This window comes from Drosophila obscura, unplaced genomic scaffold, assembly GCF_018151105.1.
Source record: "Drosophila obscura isolate BZ-5 IFL unplaced genomic scaffold, ASM1815110v1 contig_4, whole genome shotgun sequence".
Classification (NCBI taxonomy): domain Eukaryota; kingdom Metazoa; phylum Arthropoda; class Insecta; order Diptera; family Drosophilidae; genus Drosophila; species Drosophila obscura.
The window spans coordinates 5962769-5978857 of record NW_024542828.1 but is presented as its reverse complement, the minus strand read 5'-3'; the positions used below and the strand labels follow the sequence as shown (position 1 = coordinate 5978857).

The following is a 16089-nucleotide window of genomic DNA, read 5'->3' as shown; positions in this document are numbered from 1 at the left end:
ATTGTAAACTACTTTTTACCAAGTATTTTTTTTTATTTTATTTTTTAGTTTAATATTTGTTTTGTTTCTTGAGATTTTTCATCAATTAGTAAATATAGCTTAATGAATAAAAATTCGTACTTAGCCGTGATGTACATATGTTCTTTTGTTGTTGTTCATTGAATAGTTTTTTTTTAAACTAAATTTTGATAAATGACTCGTCACTAATAAGTTTTATTATGAAAAACGTTTGATTCCATTGATTATTTTTGTAATACTATTGAGTAATTTCTGGTAATACTTATAATTTCATTTTTTTGTTAAACTAAAGCCCCGCCCAAACACGGTTGGGAGAATGGGGGACACACGATTGCGTTGTGGTCAGTACACGCTTTGAGCATTTCATAACAGAGCTATTTTCTTTTTGTCATTAAGTATATATCCGAAACTAAACAACAAATTGTACATTCTTATAGATATATATATATTTTGAGCATCCATTGAACACAATTCAGTTTTCGTCAGACCAAAAGTCCCCCCGTCGGATCCCAGATCGCATTTACAACCAAAAAGTCGGAACAAAAATCACATTCTCATGTGTTTGCTTGTCCAAAGATCAACATAATTAAATTATTAAACAAACAAACTATATGTATATAAAACAAAGAAAATTAAGAACCTATTCAATATACATATATTTTCTCTCTATTCTTTGGCTTTCCATCTATTTTAAGCTTTCCACTAATTGCTGGCATAACTAACACTCCTGGCTTAGTATCTCTCCGTTGTTTGAGTATAATTACTATTTTTGTTTTTGTTTTTTTGCAAATTGATTAAATCAAACAATGTATCGTTTTTTTTTTTTATTATCTGAGCAACCTAGTGCCGTGCCGCCTCTCGCTGCCTCTCACTGCTTCTTGGGGGACGTGTGGCTCTACTATCTATCATATATTTTTTGGTGACTACATATATCGCTAGCATTAGACGACAGACTTACTGCCTTGGGGTAGTTACGGGCTCCGCCGCCTGCTGAATGAATAAAGAAGAATTTAAAATTAAATGATTCTGTAGCCAAGAAGTCCTTCGTTATCGTTAAAGAAACCGTCTAATGTCTAAAACACGACTTTTATCATTTTTTTTCCACTTACTTATCTATACACTGAATTATGTTAATGTTATATATATTACATTCATTTGGGGGTTACATTGTATTGTATGCGAAAAGAAAAACGAACAATTATAGAAATACGATGGAGTGTGCGGCGTGTGAGGAAGAACTGTAGGGGCTTAGGCTTATTGGAATGTGATTGCAAAAATTCGTAGCCCTATTATTCCTTTTGTTTGTATAAGTTTAAGTTAAAGCTTATCCTAGAGTTCTTTTCGGGGGTGGTGGTGTGCAGCAATCAGGGCGCGGGGTAAATACCTTCAATGTTGGTCAGATTCCATAGTTATAAAAAAGTTACGATACATTATGTATATAGAATAGATATTACATATACAAATACATATATATAATAATTATTGACAGTTAACGGTCGGCAGATGGCAGTTATGTTTGACATCTTCTCATCCTTACATCATAAATATATTCAAATGCATTTACGCCAAGTATTCAACAGTTTCTCTAATCCATTAATCCATAATGTGTGTATCCATTGATTATAATTGATTTCCCTTCCTAATGGTATTCATATACATACAGTTTTGTCTTCAATTACATACATACAGAGATATACAGGAGGTGTGTGTTGGGGTGCATAACAAACACGCAAATTTACATGCCGCTGATTGGTTGGTTAGAGTATCTTAAATGTACGCATATCTAAACAGTCAGTGAATCTACATATTCAATGCCATAACTATTCGATAGATATACATTACATTACATTTCGTGAGCATTAGATTTAAAGTACATTTTCGTATGCCTATATACAGGGATCTCTTTTAATTTTTGCAGCAACAAATACGTTGATATCTAACTCTTTAGCTTTAGCTTTACTCTTTGGGGGTATGGTACTATTTTCTGTAGCCTACATTTTCTTTAGGATGCACACACTTCGGGCCCAGGGGGCATCTTAAAGAAAATGGCTTAAATCTCATTCGTTAACATCCTCGTCCGATGAGCTGGCAGCGGGAATCGTTGAGAATTGCCACGGCTCTCGATTGTTATTTTTGCTAACAGATCTGCAAGGGAATATTGAACTATAAACAAGTTGAATCTCCAAGCCATTGCTTACAGGATCACTCACCCATGCTTCTTGGCATTGCTGGGCAGCGTATGCGAACTCCGATAGTAACTGTCGTGCGGCTCCTCTTTGGTCTCCTCAAGCGATTTACGCTGCAGCGTCATGGTCTCTTGCGGGGAGGCTGAGGAGCCGCCGCCACTCATTTCCGCATCCAGATAGTATTTGGCACTCTGCGCTATCTTGCAGTTCTCGCACTCGCTCAGATAGTCATCGTCTAGGCTGGTGTCGTTGGGCAAGAAGTGCTCCTTGGGATTTAAACAGTTATTCGAGGTGGTGCAAACGGGCAATTGCTTGCTCGGTGTTGTCGATGCCGATCGTCCGCCGCTGGCGTTGCTTTTTGGCGCCGTCAGCGGATAATTTGGCATCTGGCAATGGGCTATGGCCAGACTCGTGCCCGTGCCCGTGCCCGTGCCCATTCCAGTTCCCGTGTCGCGCTTTACACGCAATATCTTTGGCAGTGTTGTGCTTTTGGATGCAGCAGCAGCAGTCGTTCCAGTAGCATTGTTGTTCTCCACGGGCGGTATGCTGATCACCGATGGCACCTTGCTGACCACGCTGTTGATGGTGCTGTTTAGCGACACCTTGCCGCTGATGTGCTTTGGCAGGGTGTAGGTCACATGATTCGCCAGTGGATAGAATGTGCTCGAATTGATCTTGCCGCTGGCCAGCAGCAGCTTCTCTCCGGTGCCGGGACTTGCCGGCGGCAGTGTCAGTGTGGGTGTGGTTTGCTCTTTCCTCAGAACACTCGAGCTGGCGGCTGACTTGCTCAGCGTATAAATGGTGGCCACGCTGTTGTTGTTGCACGTGGTGGAGGAGGAGGAGGAGGATGTAGGGGCCCCCCCCGACGCTGTTTTGGCGACTGTTGAGCTTTTTAAATTCGTTAGGCTTTTGTAGAGTTTCGGTGGTAAAGTGGGATTGCTTTGATCGTGATGTTGTTGCTGTCGCTGCTGCTGTTGCTTCTGCTGTTGTTGTTGGTTAAAGAAATGTTGCTGCTGTTTCTGTGTCAAACTCAAGTAGGCATCAACCTGCAAGTACATATGGGATTAGCACTCGGCAGCCAAATTAAAACTCAGATCGGGGAATGGAATCAGGCAATGGCAGCCACATCACATCACAAAATCCAATCAAAAAGTATCTCAAATTTCGTTTATTTCGGATTTCATTCGCCGTTCTGCAAGCTAATCTCTCACAATGATGGGATTACTTACATTTCGAACTCACCTTTCGATTCAAGTAGGCGCTGGAGAGCACATCGGCAGCGCCACCTACGCCGCTGCTGCTGCTGGATGCACTACGGCCGGCTGCACTGCCGCTGCCATTTGTGCTGCGCCCACGCATTTCCCCCGAATTGCTGGACGATGAGGAACGCTTCTGGACACGGCCCAAAACGATGGGCGGGGCGGACACATCTTCGGCATGCTGCAACGGTGGCGGTGGAATTATGGCCGAGACATTCACACCGCCACTGGACCCACCCGAACTGCCGCCGACATGTGGATGATGATGCGTCTGCGTCTCATCGCCCACCTGCTTTGAGATGGTGGCAATCTTTGGCTCATGCCCGCATGCTGACCCGCCGCCGCGCTTAAGGGTGCCACCGCCTGCAGCCGTTATGAGATCCTGTGCATGTTGCTGCAGATTAGTCGAGGACTTGGCACGCTGGCCGTATGCCAGAGTGGCAGCATGCCGGGCACTGCCGCCGCCGCCACCCACAGCAGCTCCGGGCGAAAGAGAGCATGTGGGGCTGGAATTGCTGCTCGAGTTGCTGAACAGCTTGCCGGCGCCACTGAGAAAGGCATTGGCATTGGCCGTGCTGCCCATGTAGGACATTGGCACATGCTGGATGGGGCACTGGCACATCGGCTTCTTGCTTGCCTTGGTGGCTCCCACCTCACTACTGTTGCTGTTGCTGCTGCTGCTGCTCTTGGGCTTGCTGCTGACATTCACCTGCAGCGGATCGGCCACGGCAAAGTATCGGGGAATAGTGCGATGATAGCGACGAGAGCTCGAGGGTGTCTTATTGCTTGATGCGGACACCAGACTGAGCTGCTGCGGTTGTTGTTGTTGCTGCTGGGCCTTGAGCGTTGCATGCAACGGCAGCTGTGTGGCCTGATCCGCTGTGCTGCAGGCAGGCGCCGCTGAGATGGTTGCTATTTCTAAAGGCTGCAATATTTCCATTGCCGGGGCGGACATGGCAGCTGCCAGCATCTGTTGATGGTGCTGCTGCTGCTGCTGTTGTTGCTGATGCTGCAGCACTTGGGCATGCGTGGGCGTGGCCAAGAGTTCGCTGCTGGCTGGCAGGGAGTGATAGCTGGCAGCACTGGCACTGGCATTGATCTCTACATCGGCCACCGTAAGATACTGCTGCTGTTGCATTTGTTGCTGTTGCGGCAACTGATGGAGCAGCTCCTGGGATCCGCGTGGCGTTGTCCGGCGGGACGCCGTGTAGGAGGCAGAGCTACTGGTGGCAGCCGCTGTTGTCACGCTGGCGCTAATGTTCAAATGACAGTTTTTGTAGCTGCACTCGCTGCTCCCACCCCCACTGGGCTTGGGCATTGTCTGTAGGCAAATGGAACCATTGCTGACCTGTGCCTGGGCCAATTGTTGTTGCTGCTGCTGCTGCTGCTGTTGGTGTTGCTGCTGTTGCAGTTGCATTTGCTGCTGCTGTTGCTGATGTTGCAACTGTAACTGCTGCTGGTGGTGCTGCTGTTGTTGCTGCTGTTCGAGACTGTGCTGCTGCTCGCTCTGAAGGCTGTACGGCGGCTGGTGATTCTCGCCCGTGGCTATGGTGGTCACGCCCCCACTATTGATATTGATGTTGATCAGATTCGTGGTGCTCTGCGTGTACTGGTTCGACTGCGGCAGAACTGAGCCACCACCGGCTGCTGCAGCAGCAGCTGCGGCGGCAGCCATCTGATGTGCATGCTGCGGATGTGGCACCAACTGTTGGGTATACTGCGGCGCATGATGCTGCTGCGGCTGAGTGTGTAGTTGTAGGGTATGCTGCTGGAGATGGGCCTGGTGCGCTTGGAGCGCCTGCTGCTGCTGTTGTTGTAGCTGTTGCTGCTGGCTGACGCTCGCGACGGCACGCTGAGAGCTCGCGGGCAGACTGACCACACACTGGGCACTCAGTGCCTCTGCCTGGGAAATGGCCACTGCCTCCTCATACGGTGGCGGTGCCTCGCCGCGAGGAAAGTGCGGCTTCCACAGGGGATAGTGGGTGGCTGCTCCACCGTATGAGTAATCGATGGCACTCAGATTCCCCTCCATGTAGCCCATATTGCCAGCAATGTATCTGAAGGGAACACAATGGAAATGCTTTGACTGTCTATTAGGGACAGATTGGGGGCTGTTTAAGGACTTACCCAATGCTACCCACAATACTGCGTTGATCCTCGGCATTCTGGCGATTCTCTCGGGCCCGCATCTTGCGCTGCCTCAGTCGATTGACCAGGAAGAAGAGCAAGGACAGGGAGAGCGTGGCCGTGATGCCACTGGCCACCAGTCAAATGCCAAAGTCCGTGCTTCCATCGCTGAACTGATCATCCAGGCAGATCACCTCGCAGCAGTTGTTGCCGCTGCCCACCGTCTGGAAGGACTTGCACTTGCTGAACGCCTCGCACAGCACCATCTTGCAGGCCTTGGGCAGTCCGCTGTCGCAGATGCACAGCCGGCAGGAGTCCGGCCCGGGCATATAGTGCATGCCCGTCTCGTATAGCTTGCCATTGTAGTCACGGCAGTGTCCGCCGGGTATGAGACTAGAGCTCACCGCGTTACCATCTGTGGAAACGATACCTTGAATTTTCTGTTTGGCGTGGCAATTTATTTGATGTATTTTAAAGCATATTTATGTGGGACTCTGCAGTGGTTGAGAATTGTGATTTTGTGGCCATTCTTATTTTACTTCTTATTCCGGAAACTTCTTTCAGAACGTCCGAACAAGAGCAACCCTGATTATTCCAGAAGCTCGTTTATGTCCCTTGTAATTTACAGTTCCCACAAACACCAGTACGTGTGTACTTGTTCACACACACATAGCTGCATATAATGGCACACTCGATGATTCTGGAGCCTGAATTCCTTATTTTGACACACTTGACCAACTTTTCGCTGATTTAACATTGTGCCAAAAAAAAACACACGTACACAAACGCATAGACAAAGTGCAGCAGGTGCTGGAAGAGTGAGAGAGAGGGTGGACTTGCACAGCTGCATAAACCAACAGTGAAAGTGAGGGCGAGAGAGGACATGATATTTATCACTTGAATGAAATCAAATGCAAACGCACAACATTTTCGACATCATTTAAATGCTAAACAGCAAAAGGAAATTCAAATTAAAAACAAATACATACAAATGTGTGCATACAGGACATGCACACCCCCACATATGCGTGTGGTGTGCTGCATGACAACGGCGGGGAAGGAGCTCTCAGGTCCCGAGGCGACCATACCGAAAGCGAATTTCTGGCCAGGAAACGCACGAGCGAAAATGGCAAACAGGCGTGCGTTACGCCCCCGCCCCCGCATCGAAAAAAAAAGAAGAGAAAAAAAATTTTGCCTTTTATGCGAGAGTTTCCAAGTGAAATTTCTGTGTGCATGTGTGTTAATGATAAATACATACACAAGCAACATACACACCCAGTCCAGCCTCCCACCCGACCCCAAACACCAACACAATAGTACACACCCATACAGGAACAGGACCCAGGGTGTACATGCAAAAAATAAACACCATACACACAAACAACCCACCCACCCACACGGACACACATATATTAATATATGTATATGTACAGAAGCAAAGCAAAATTTTGCAGGCCACTTCCTTCGTATTGCCGTTTCCATTTCTCCACCCCCCCCCAAGAACCGTTATGTCCCCCTTTTCGCAGGAGTTTCTGCTGCTGCTGCTCTGCTCTACTGAGAAAAAGAGCGAACCGAAGCGCAGCATGTGCCGTGGTATTGGTATTCATACGTGTATATGTATGTGTGTGCCCCGTGTCCCATAAATTGTGAACTCTGTGGCCATGGACCATATTTCCAATTATTGTAGAAGGAGCCAACCCAATCGAAATTGATTTTACATGAAAAACCTTGTGTTTGCTTCTAAGGAGTTTTATACATTTTGCACTATTCAAATATTATACATTTTCGCCATTTTCACTCTCTTTGCTGCTCGGCAAGGATATGGGGCTGATTTTTGCATGTGTATGGTGTGTGTGTGTACCAAATTTTTCACACCAGTGTTCCAATAGCTTTTTACCTTTGGCATTTCCAATGAACGCAAGCAATGCCAAAAAATACATATTGCACACGGTTAATTCGCACTAATAGCCGCACAATCAAGTATAGCTTGTTAATTGCCACAGAACTTTTTATTAAATATTTTCAACAGTTTTTTTACGAAAGTTCGAGCCAACCAGTGTGACCGCCGATTTATGAATAAAATATACCTTCTCATATTCAAAATATACCGTGAATATACCGAGGAAAAAACCGATTAACCCTGGAGTTACCGTTCGTTTTTGTTGACCGGTAATTATATTCCTCGATTTCGGTTTTCGGTTTTATATTACTAGCCAGCTAGGACGTTCAGCACTGAATTTATAGTTTTATCTGATTAAGACATCCATTTTCTTCAAGACTGACTAATGTTAATGACTCCTTGCTATGGGATTGTCTCTAAAATAGTGTTTAAGCATAAAAGGTCAACAAAAATGCCAATTTGCTTACGTGTTAACTACGCGGTAACTACACATTTACTACATATAAGCGACTTCAGCAAGGAGAGTGTTGACAATTGTATACCATTTTTTCCTCTAAATAATGATTTTGAATCACCGTTGCCTATTTTAAGAATTGAAATTTAATAGAATATAGAAAGCGGCATCGAGTGATCGAGTGTTCGAGTGTTTTAGGAAAAATATCATTTGATTTTTCTTTCTACGAATATATTCGCAATATGTTGATTTTGACACATACATATAATAATAGCCCTAAAAACAGGGTGTAAAAATGGTCGACAAACAAAAATATATCGGTGTTTTTGTTCGATAAGCGCCTATCGGAGTTCCATTCGTATTGGTTCAATTGAACCAGTTCCAGGGCTACAGCGGAACTTGTAGGATTTGAAAAAGTTCTTTGAATTTGTAACGTCAACGGAAAATGTTCGAAGGGAAACAAAATATAAATCTGCTTTAGAAAATGATGTAAAAAGTTCATTATATTACAATTCGATAATGGCATTGAAGGCAATCAAAACGTTAGCTATAAAGAAGGTAAAACATTGGTCAGTAATTATAAGTAAATTTCTCAATCTATTGGAACATGATGATTGTAATTGAATTCTCACGTGCTTTACCCTTATGTTCTCAAATGCACATTATAACAAACAATTACTTAGTGAAATACTTCTCCCCTCTCCCACTTCACTCACGAATTCAGCTGGTATGTAGTTTAATTCAATTAAATGCAAAATGTCCTCATTAATTTTTTACAAATGGTTCAGTCATGCAAAGGCCCTGCGAAAAATCAGCAACAAGAATTTATCCGCCGTAAACAACACGCACACAAAATAATTGACGAATTGCTGAAAGGCGGCGATTAAATTGCAGTTAAAATGAAATGCAGGTAATTTGCCAACTTTCATTTATTCAGTGGGAGAATTTGACTGACTCGAATTGGGCGTTTTGCATGACTTTCCATGTGGCCCGGCCCACTGTGTCGCGCACTCGTTGAGCATCACGCGAGGCTTTCGGACGTCCTGAACGGTGGAAGTGGCTTCGAAAATGGACAACAACGCCACAGCGACGGCTTTGAAGGGGATCGGACGAAATCATAGCAACTATGTGATACCCGGACTATACGATCTCTCCACGGAGGACACCAACTGGGTGCTGACCTCCTCCTTTATCATATTCACAATGCAAACGGGCTTTGGCATGCTGGAGTCTGGCTGTGTGTCCATCAAGAACGAGGTCAACATCATGATGAAGAACGTGATCGATATTGTGCTTGGCGGCTTCACCTATTGGCTCTTTGGCTATGGCATGAGCTTCGGCCGTGGACCGCTCTCCAATCCGTTCATAGCCATAGGAGACTTTCTGCTTGATCCACCCGTAGGCGATGCCCTAATGGGTCAAATATTTGCTGCCTTCCTGTTCCAGCTCTCATTTGCCACCACGGCCACGACCATTGTGAGTGGCGCCATGGCAGAGCGGTAAGCTATGCGTTTCTCGATGGATCAGATCAGAGATCAAGGATCATAGACGCTTCATTTCAGTTGCAACTTTAAGGCCTACTGCCTGTTCTCGTTTCTCAACACGGCCGTCTATTGCATACCCGCTGGCTGGGTGTGGGGCGAGCATGGATTCCTCAATAAACTTGGCGCCGTGGATATTGCTGGCAGCGGACCCGTACACTTGATTGGTGGCGCCTCGGCCTTTGCTTCGGCCGCCATGCTGGGACCGCGTCTGGGCCGCTACTCCGAGGGCTTTGATCCCCTGCCGCTGGGCAATCCAGTCAACGCCTGCATGGGCCTGTTTGTGCTCTGGTGGGGCTGGCTGGCCTTCAATTCGGGCAGCACTTATGGCGTCAGCGGCGCCAAGTGGCAGTATGCAGCGCGAGCGGCCGTAATGACAATGATGGGCTCCTTTGGCGGCGGCTTCATTAGCTCCATGTAAGCAAACCGAAAAATCTTGGGCAATAACTCTCAAGACACTTTGACCCTTTGCCCCTCCACAGATACTCCTTTTGGCGGCACGACGGTGGCATGGACATCATGGATCTCATCAATGGCGTGCTCGGTTCACTGGTGTCCATCACGGCCGGTTGCTTCTTGTATCGCGCGTGGGAGGCCTTGGTAATTGGAGCCATCGGCTCGTTGCTCTGTGTGCTGGCCATGCCCCTGTTCGATCGCATGGGCGTGGACGATCCGGTGGGGGCCAGTGCAGTGCATGGAGTATGTGGCATTTGGGGTGTCATCGCCGTGGGACTGTTTGCCGACAATCCTATACCACTGGACACGACCAATGGACGCATGGGTCTGTTCAAGGGCGGTGGCTGGTACTTGCTGGGCATTCAGACCCTTTCGGTTCTCTGTCTGACCACCTGGGGCATTTGTTCAACCTGCCTGCTCCTCTATGTGATCAACAAGATCATACCCATACGCATGGACCCGCACGAGGAGCTGCTGGGCGCCGATCTCACCGAGCATCGCATACGCCACAGTCAAATTGGTCTGTCGCGTGCCATCTCCGCCCTGGCGCCCATTAAAATCGATCTGAAGAACATAGCTGGAGTCCAGCCAATTGGCATTAATCCGGGCCACGAGCGCAGCATCGATCAACTGCGTGCGGCCGAGGATAAGCTCCATCAGTGGCAATCCTACTTGGAGCAGGTGAGCAATCCGCGTATAACCCGACACAAATTGGTCGCCGATTCGGACATCATCTTCAAGCCCAAGTCGCCGGTCAAACTCCCGGGAAGTATTTTTAGCCGCAGGCCACTCACCCGAGAGGGCATCAGCGAGGGCTTCTATCGTCCCAACAATAGCGAGCTGCCCGTAATTGGGGCTACTATATCCCATAAGCTGGACAAGGATCCAAACTTTGCTTGGGTTGATTAGTGTTACGAGATGTTGTAATAATTATACGCCCAAATAAAGACATGTAGTGTAAACTTTAGAATGAGACAAAAATTAGATTGTAGCTCTGAATCGAGTACATATGTACTTGTCCATACTTATAATACGCATTATACCCCCAACATGTAAGCCCTTTCTAACCGACATCTAAAGCGCCAATATCTAAAAGAAGCTTAATGTACGGCATTTCATTTGATTTTTATATCGTTGCCATAAAATTACTATATCTGAATGGATATATCCAGCTAAGGTTAAAGTTTTTTTAAATACATTTTTACGGCTTTCTGCAGCGGGTTTTGGATCCCACTTTGGTGTTAAACCGAAGACTGGAACCACGGATTACTAAATCACAATACAGCATCAAGACTCTGAAGGACTTGGCACGTCAGTTGATGCTCGGGTGGAACCAGATTTTCAAGTTTCTTTGGTTTTTTTAATCTAGATTCTAGAACAAAAAGATTTTTGAACCCGTGCAAAGTACAATACTCCTGTCGCACCACACAATGTTTTTTATCCAAATAATGTCCCAGCCCTTATCCGGGGGGACACATGTTTACTCCGCCCAAAAACCACAGATAACAGATAGCAAGTAATGCTTTCCTCTGCTTAGCCAACTGGTCCCCCGTCTGTTTTAATATGCACAAAGCAAGCACGGCATCCACCCGATAAGATAGTGTGGGCAAGAGCACAACAAATATTGATCCAACGTACAGTGGGACAAAATCACTAAAACTGAAGGAATAATACAATTGCTATATAGATATATGTTTTTGCAATTCTCAAATTAATTTATTGAATTCAAGTATAAGCAAATATTGTTTGGTTGGGTGTGATCGATCGATGATAATAATAATATAATATATATTATTTATGCAGCTCTGTGTGTGGTTGGTTTGGTTCCATTATAATGCGTGTTTGTTGTATTTATATAATGTGATCCTCGAAGAAGCAGTTGTCGTCGTTTTATGTTTATCGAATTTCTAATTTAGAATCCAAAACTATATAACTCCTCCAGTGTTATTGTTGAGAATGGATAGAGAACTGATGTATTTTTGTATGGTTGAGAGAGTGTGGGTTTGGGTGTTGGATTGTTTGAGAATGGTTTAGTCGACCTCCTCGATGGTGGGGCCAGCACCGCCGGTACCGGCACCGGGAGCACCAGCTCCAGCTGCACCGGGAGCACCGGGCATACCGCCGGGCATGCCACCAGGAGCACCGCCAGCGCTCTGGTACAGCTTGGTGATGATTGGGTTGCAGACACCCTCGAGCTCCTTCTGACGGTGCTCGTACTCCTCCTTATCGGCCAGCTGGTTGGCATCGAGCCACTTGATGGTCTCGTTGCACTTGTCCAGGATGACGGTGCGGTCAGAGTCGGCAATCTTGGTCTTCAGATTGTCCTCGTCGAGGGTAGCCTTCATGTTGAAGCAGTACGACTCGAGGGCGTTCTTGGCGGAAATGGTCTCCTTCTGCTTCTCATCCTCGTTGCGGTACTTCTCGGCCTCGTTGACCATGCGCTCGATATCCTCCTTGGAGAGACGACCCTTATCGTTGGTGATGGTGATCTTGTTCTCCTTGTTGGTGGAACGCTCCAGGGCAGTGACGTTCAAGATACCGTTGGCATCGATATCGAAGGTGACCTCGATCTGGGGCACGCCGCGTGGTGCTGGGGGAATGCCCGACAGCTCGAACTTGCCCAAGAGATTGTTGTCCTTGGTCATGGCACGTTCGCCCTCGTACACCTGGATGAGCACACCGGGCTGGTTGTCCGAGTAGGTGGTGAAGGTCTGGGTCTGCTTGGTTGGGATGGTGGTGTTGCGCTTGATCAGCACGCTCATCACACCGCCGGCGGTCTCGATACCCAGAGACAGCGGGGTGACATCGAGCAGCAGGAGATCCTGCACCTCCTGCGACTTGTCGCCGTGCAAGATGGCGGCCTGGACGGCGGCACCATAGGCAACAGCCTCATCGGGATTGATCGACTTGTTCAGCTCCTTGCCGTTGAACAGATCCTGGAGCAGACGCTGCACCTTGGGGATACGGGTGGAGCCACCGACCAGCACAATGTCGTGGATGGCCGACTTGTCCAGCTTGGCGTCACGCAGAGCCTTCTCCACGGGGTCCATGGTGCTGCGGAACAGATCAGCGTTCAGCTCCTCGAAACGGGCACGAGTGATCGAGGTGTAGAAATCGGTACCCTCGAACAGAGAATCAATCTCAATGCTGGCCTGGGTGGACGAGGAGAGGGTACGCTTTGCGCGCTCGCAGGCGGTGCGCAGACGACGCAGAGCACGCTTGTTGGTGGTCAGATCCTTCTTGTGCTTGCGCTTGAACTCCTGCACAAAGTGGGTCACTAGACGGTTGTCGAAATCCTCACCACCAAGATGGGTATCACCGGCCGTAGATTTGACCTCGAAGATGCCGTCATCGATCGACAGAATGGACACATCGAAGGTACCGCCACCCAGATCGAAAATGAGCACATTACGCTCACCAACAGCCTTCTTGTCCAGGCCATAGGCGATAGCAGCGGCCGTCGGCTCGTTGATGATACGCAGCACATTCAATCCGGCAATGGTACCGGCATCCTTGGTCGCCTGACGCTGCGAGTCGTTGAAGTAGGCTGGCACAGTGATGACGGCATTGGTCACCGTCTTGCCCAGGTACGCCTCGGCGGTCTCCTTCATTTTGGTCAACACCATGGAGGAGATCTCCTCGGGGAAGAAGGTCTTCTTCTCATCCTTGTACGTAACCTCAATCTTGGGCTTGCCATCTACACTGACCACGTCGAAGGGCCAGTGCTTCATGTCAGACTGCACAGCAGAATCCTCAAACTTGCGACCGATCAGACGCTTGGCATCGAAGATCGTTTGAGTTGGGTTCATCGCCACCTGGTTCTTGGCGGCATCACCAATCAAACGCTCCGTGTCCGTGAAGGCAACATAGGATGGTGTGGTACGATTACCCTGGTCGTTGGCAATGATCTCGACCTTGCCATGCTGGAACACACCCACGCAAGAGTAGGTTGTGCCCAAATCAATACCAACAGCAGGTGCTTTAGACATCTGCAATAAATGATGTAAACGAAATTATTTATTAGTTTCAATTTTCCTTTTACAATTTCGTAAAAATTATTTTAATGAAAACTGACATTGAACAGTTATTCCCAGATCAGCTGATCAGCTCTTTCGTCACAGAAATAATGAACCCCTGGCGCTGAAGAGCAATGACCTCAGACTTTCACCCCTTGTAAAATTGTGTAGAAAACGTGGAAACGGACAGATGCCTCATAGAGGGCATATCAATTTCATGCTCACTGCAGCACTAAGTGCAGTGAATGTATAAGAAGCAAGCAACTCTGTTCCAAAGTGCCAAACGGAAAGGGTTCATAAAACGTGGCCAGCGTTAGAACAAAATTTTCGTATGCGTCGTAGTAAAAGCGTAATCGCATTTCGCCATTTACAGCGGCCATTTCATTTTTTGCGTTGCCTTTTGTGTTTGTATTTCTCATGAGGCTGAAACTGGTTACCAGCCCAATGTCGGAGTCATAGCCGAGTTTGGCGAAACACAATAGCAATGACTAATGCCGGGTTTGATGAAAACGGGGAAGATCAATGTTGAAGCGATAAACATGGCGGCCGATCAGCAGCAGCTGCCATTATTTTTCTTTGAAATGCGCAAGCAAACAAAAAAAAAACCGCATGGACAAAGACGAAAATTCTGGAATGCGAAACAAGCAAACACACACGTGCAGGCACACAAACACATACGAGTGTGTACATGTGACCACGCTGAGGCCGAGATGTTCTGAAGCGGCGAGCGTGTGATGCGTTGGAACGGGACAACTATAGTATCGAGGGCGCGCAAAGAGCATTTTTTTGTATATTTGTATTAGTGTTACCCTCTCTCAGACACACACGAATGTATGTACTTTGGATGCCGGTTAGCAACGTGTGTTTAATTTTAGCTAAATTATATCAAAAACCCGCATAAAGTATAAATTTATGGTGTTAAACACTATTTTTATCCCATCCATGTTTATCAAATGGATCTGACTCATGCGTCTGGGAGGAAAAAAGCATGTTTCCGACTGTTACGTGGGGTATGCATGTGTGTGTGCGCGTGCGAGAAGCCGCACACATTTTTCATTGGAATATTCCAGCAAAGAGCAATAGCACTTTGAAACTAATGGGCAATTACGATGAGTAATTTTGGCATTGATTTATTTGATACAACCGCAGTAAATGCAATGTAGGCGCTGTATGACGCAAGTATATTTATCTACGCTTGGCATGTTGTATGTGTGTGTAGGTACGAGTGCATGTGATGAAGCGGCACATTTTTCCAATGGAATATTCCAGAAGAGCACAAGTCACATTTTGTGTTAATAAGCTAATTGCTATGTTTTTGTACATTCTGATTAATTACTCATCAAAATGCACATGTGCAAGTATGCGTAAAGCGTAAAATAATTCATTTTAGGTCAAAAGTTGACTATGCAAGTATTGATTGAATATGAAAAGGGGTGCATGTAAGCGGATCAATAAACTACGTTATTATAGTATATATTATGTACTGGCTACGAGAAACACGTGGTTACATTTTTTTTGTCCAGCAACCATATGAAAATTAAATAGAAAACACTTTATATCATATATTTGCTACTTGGTACTTACCTTTGTGTGTTTTGTTTAGTTAAAACGTACTAAAATATGTATAATCGTCTAATTGCTACTTCACTTTTGTCCCACTTAATCTTTCTGTCGAGTAGACACTCAGACGTTCGATCAAACTGGCGGTTTTTTTAGGAATAAAAAAAATTCAGAGTTTATTCATAAAAGAAATATTTGACGTGCAGTGTGACCGCGGACGTTTAGAAAAAATATACCAAACGACCCTCGGAAATATACCAAAATATACCCTGTCACTATCAAAATATGCCAAAAATATACTGACTGATATTTGATAATCCTCGATTTTGATATTCCGTTTAATATTACTAGCTAGTTAGCCCTCTCAACTGTAAACAATTAATTTTGTCCAATTTTTCAATAAATTTTGTTCAGGATTGGTTAGTTTTCAGAACTCTTTTTCATTGCATTGTTTACATAAAAAGGTTCAAACAAAAGCGGCCAAAGCATAGAACGAAAGTGTGAACTCCGGTCACACTCCGTCATTGTTGCCGGTAAACCAAGTTTCTTCTATGCGTATGGACTTTTTTATA

At 46.2% G+C, this 16089-nt stretch overlaps 3 protein-coding genes across 3 annotated transcripts; 1 reads left to right on the top strand and 2 right to left on the bottom strand.

Moving 5' to 3' along the window:
* Positions 1–24: 24 nt before the first annotated feature.
* LOC111065841 (transcription factor kayak) lies at positions 25–7825 on the bottom strand. The gene is given in 6 exon segments (XM_022354269.2): positions 25–2163; positions 2229–3250; positions 3447–4856; positions 4944–5520; positions 5591–6005; positions 7488–7825. Coding segments are annotated over 6 exon segments (3555 nt in total). The 5' UTR covers positions 7531–7825; the 3' UTR covers positions 25–2075.
* A 1062-nt stretch (positions 7826–8887) lies between these two features.
* LOC111065716 (putative ammonium transporter 2) lies at positions 8888–11051 on the top strand. Its single transcript, XM_022354079.2, has 3 exons — positions 8888–9443; positions 9507–9902; positions 9968–11051. The coding sequence occupies exons 1-3, from the start codon at positions 9013–9015 to the stop codon at positions 10848–10850; spliced, it is 1710 nt and encodes a 569-aa protein (XP_022209771.2). The 5' UTR covers positions 8888–9012; the 3' UTR covers positions 10851–11051.
* Positions 11052–11631: 580 nt separating this feature from the next.
* LOC111065715 (heat shock 70 kDa protein cognate 4) lies at positions 11632–15686 on the bottom strand. The gene is made up of 2 exons (XM_022354078.2): positions 15542–15686; positions 11632–13930 (listed from the first exon to the last, which is right to left on the bottom strand). The coding sequence occupies exon 2, from the start codon at positions 13928–13930 to the stop codon at positions 11972–11974; it is 1959 nt and encodes a 652-aa protein (XP_022209770.1). The 5' UTR covers positions 15542–15686; the 3' UTR covers positions 11632–11971.
* Positions 15687–16089: the final 403 nt, after the last annotated feature.

Bases quoted from the DNA above. Each gene is read 5' to 3' on its own strand.
- LOC111065716 (XM_022354079.2), top strand. From the start codon at position 9,013: ATGGACAACAACGCCACAGCGACGGCTTTGAAGGGGATCGGACGAAAT. The intron at 9,444-9,506 runs GTAAGCTATGCG...GCTTCATTTCAG, and splicing joins AGTGGCGCCATGGCAGAGCG to TTGCAACTTTAAGGCCTACT. The intron at 9,903-9,967 runs GTAAGCAAACCG...GCCCCTCCACAG, and splicing joins GGCGGCTTCATTAGCTCCAT to ATACTCCTTTTGGCGGCACG.
- LOC111065715 (XM_022354078.2), bottom strand. From the start codon at position 13,930: ATGTCTAAAGCACCTGCTGTTGGTATTGATTTGGGCACAACCTACTCT.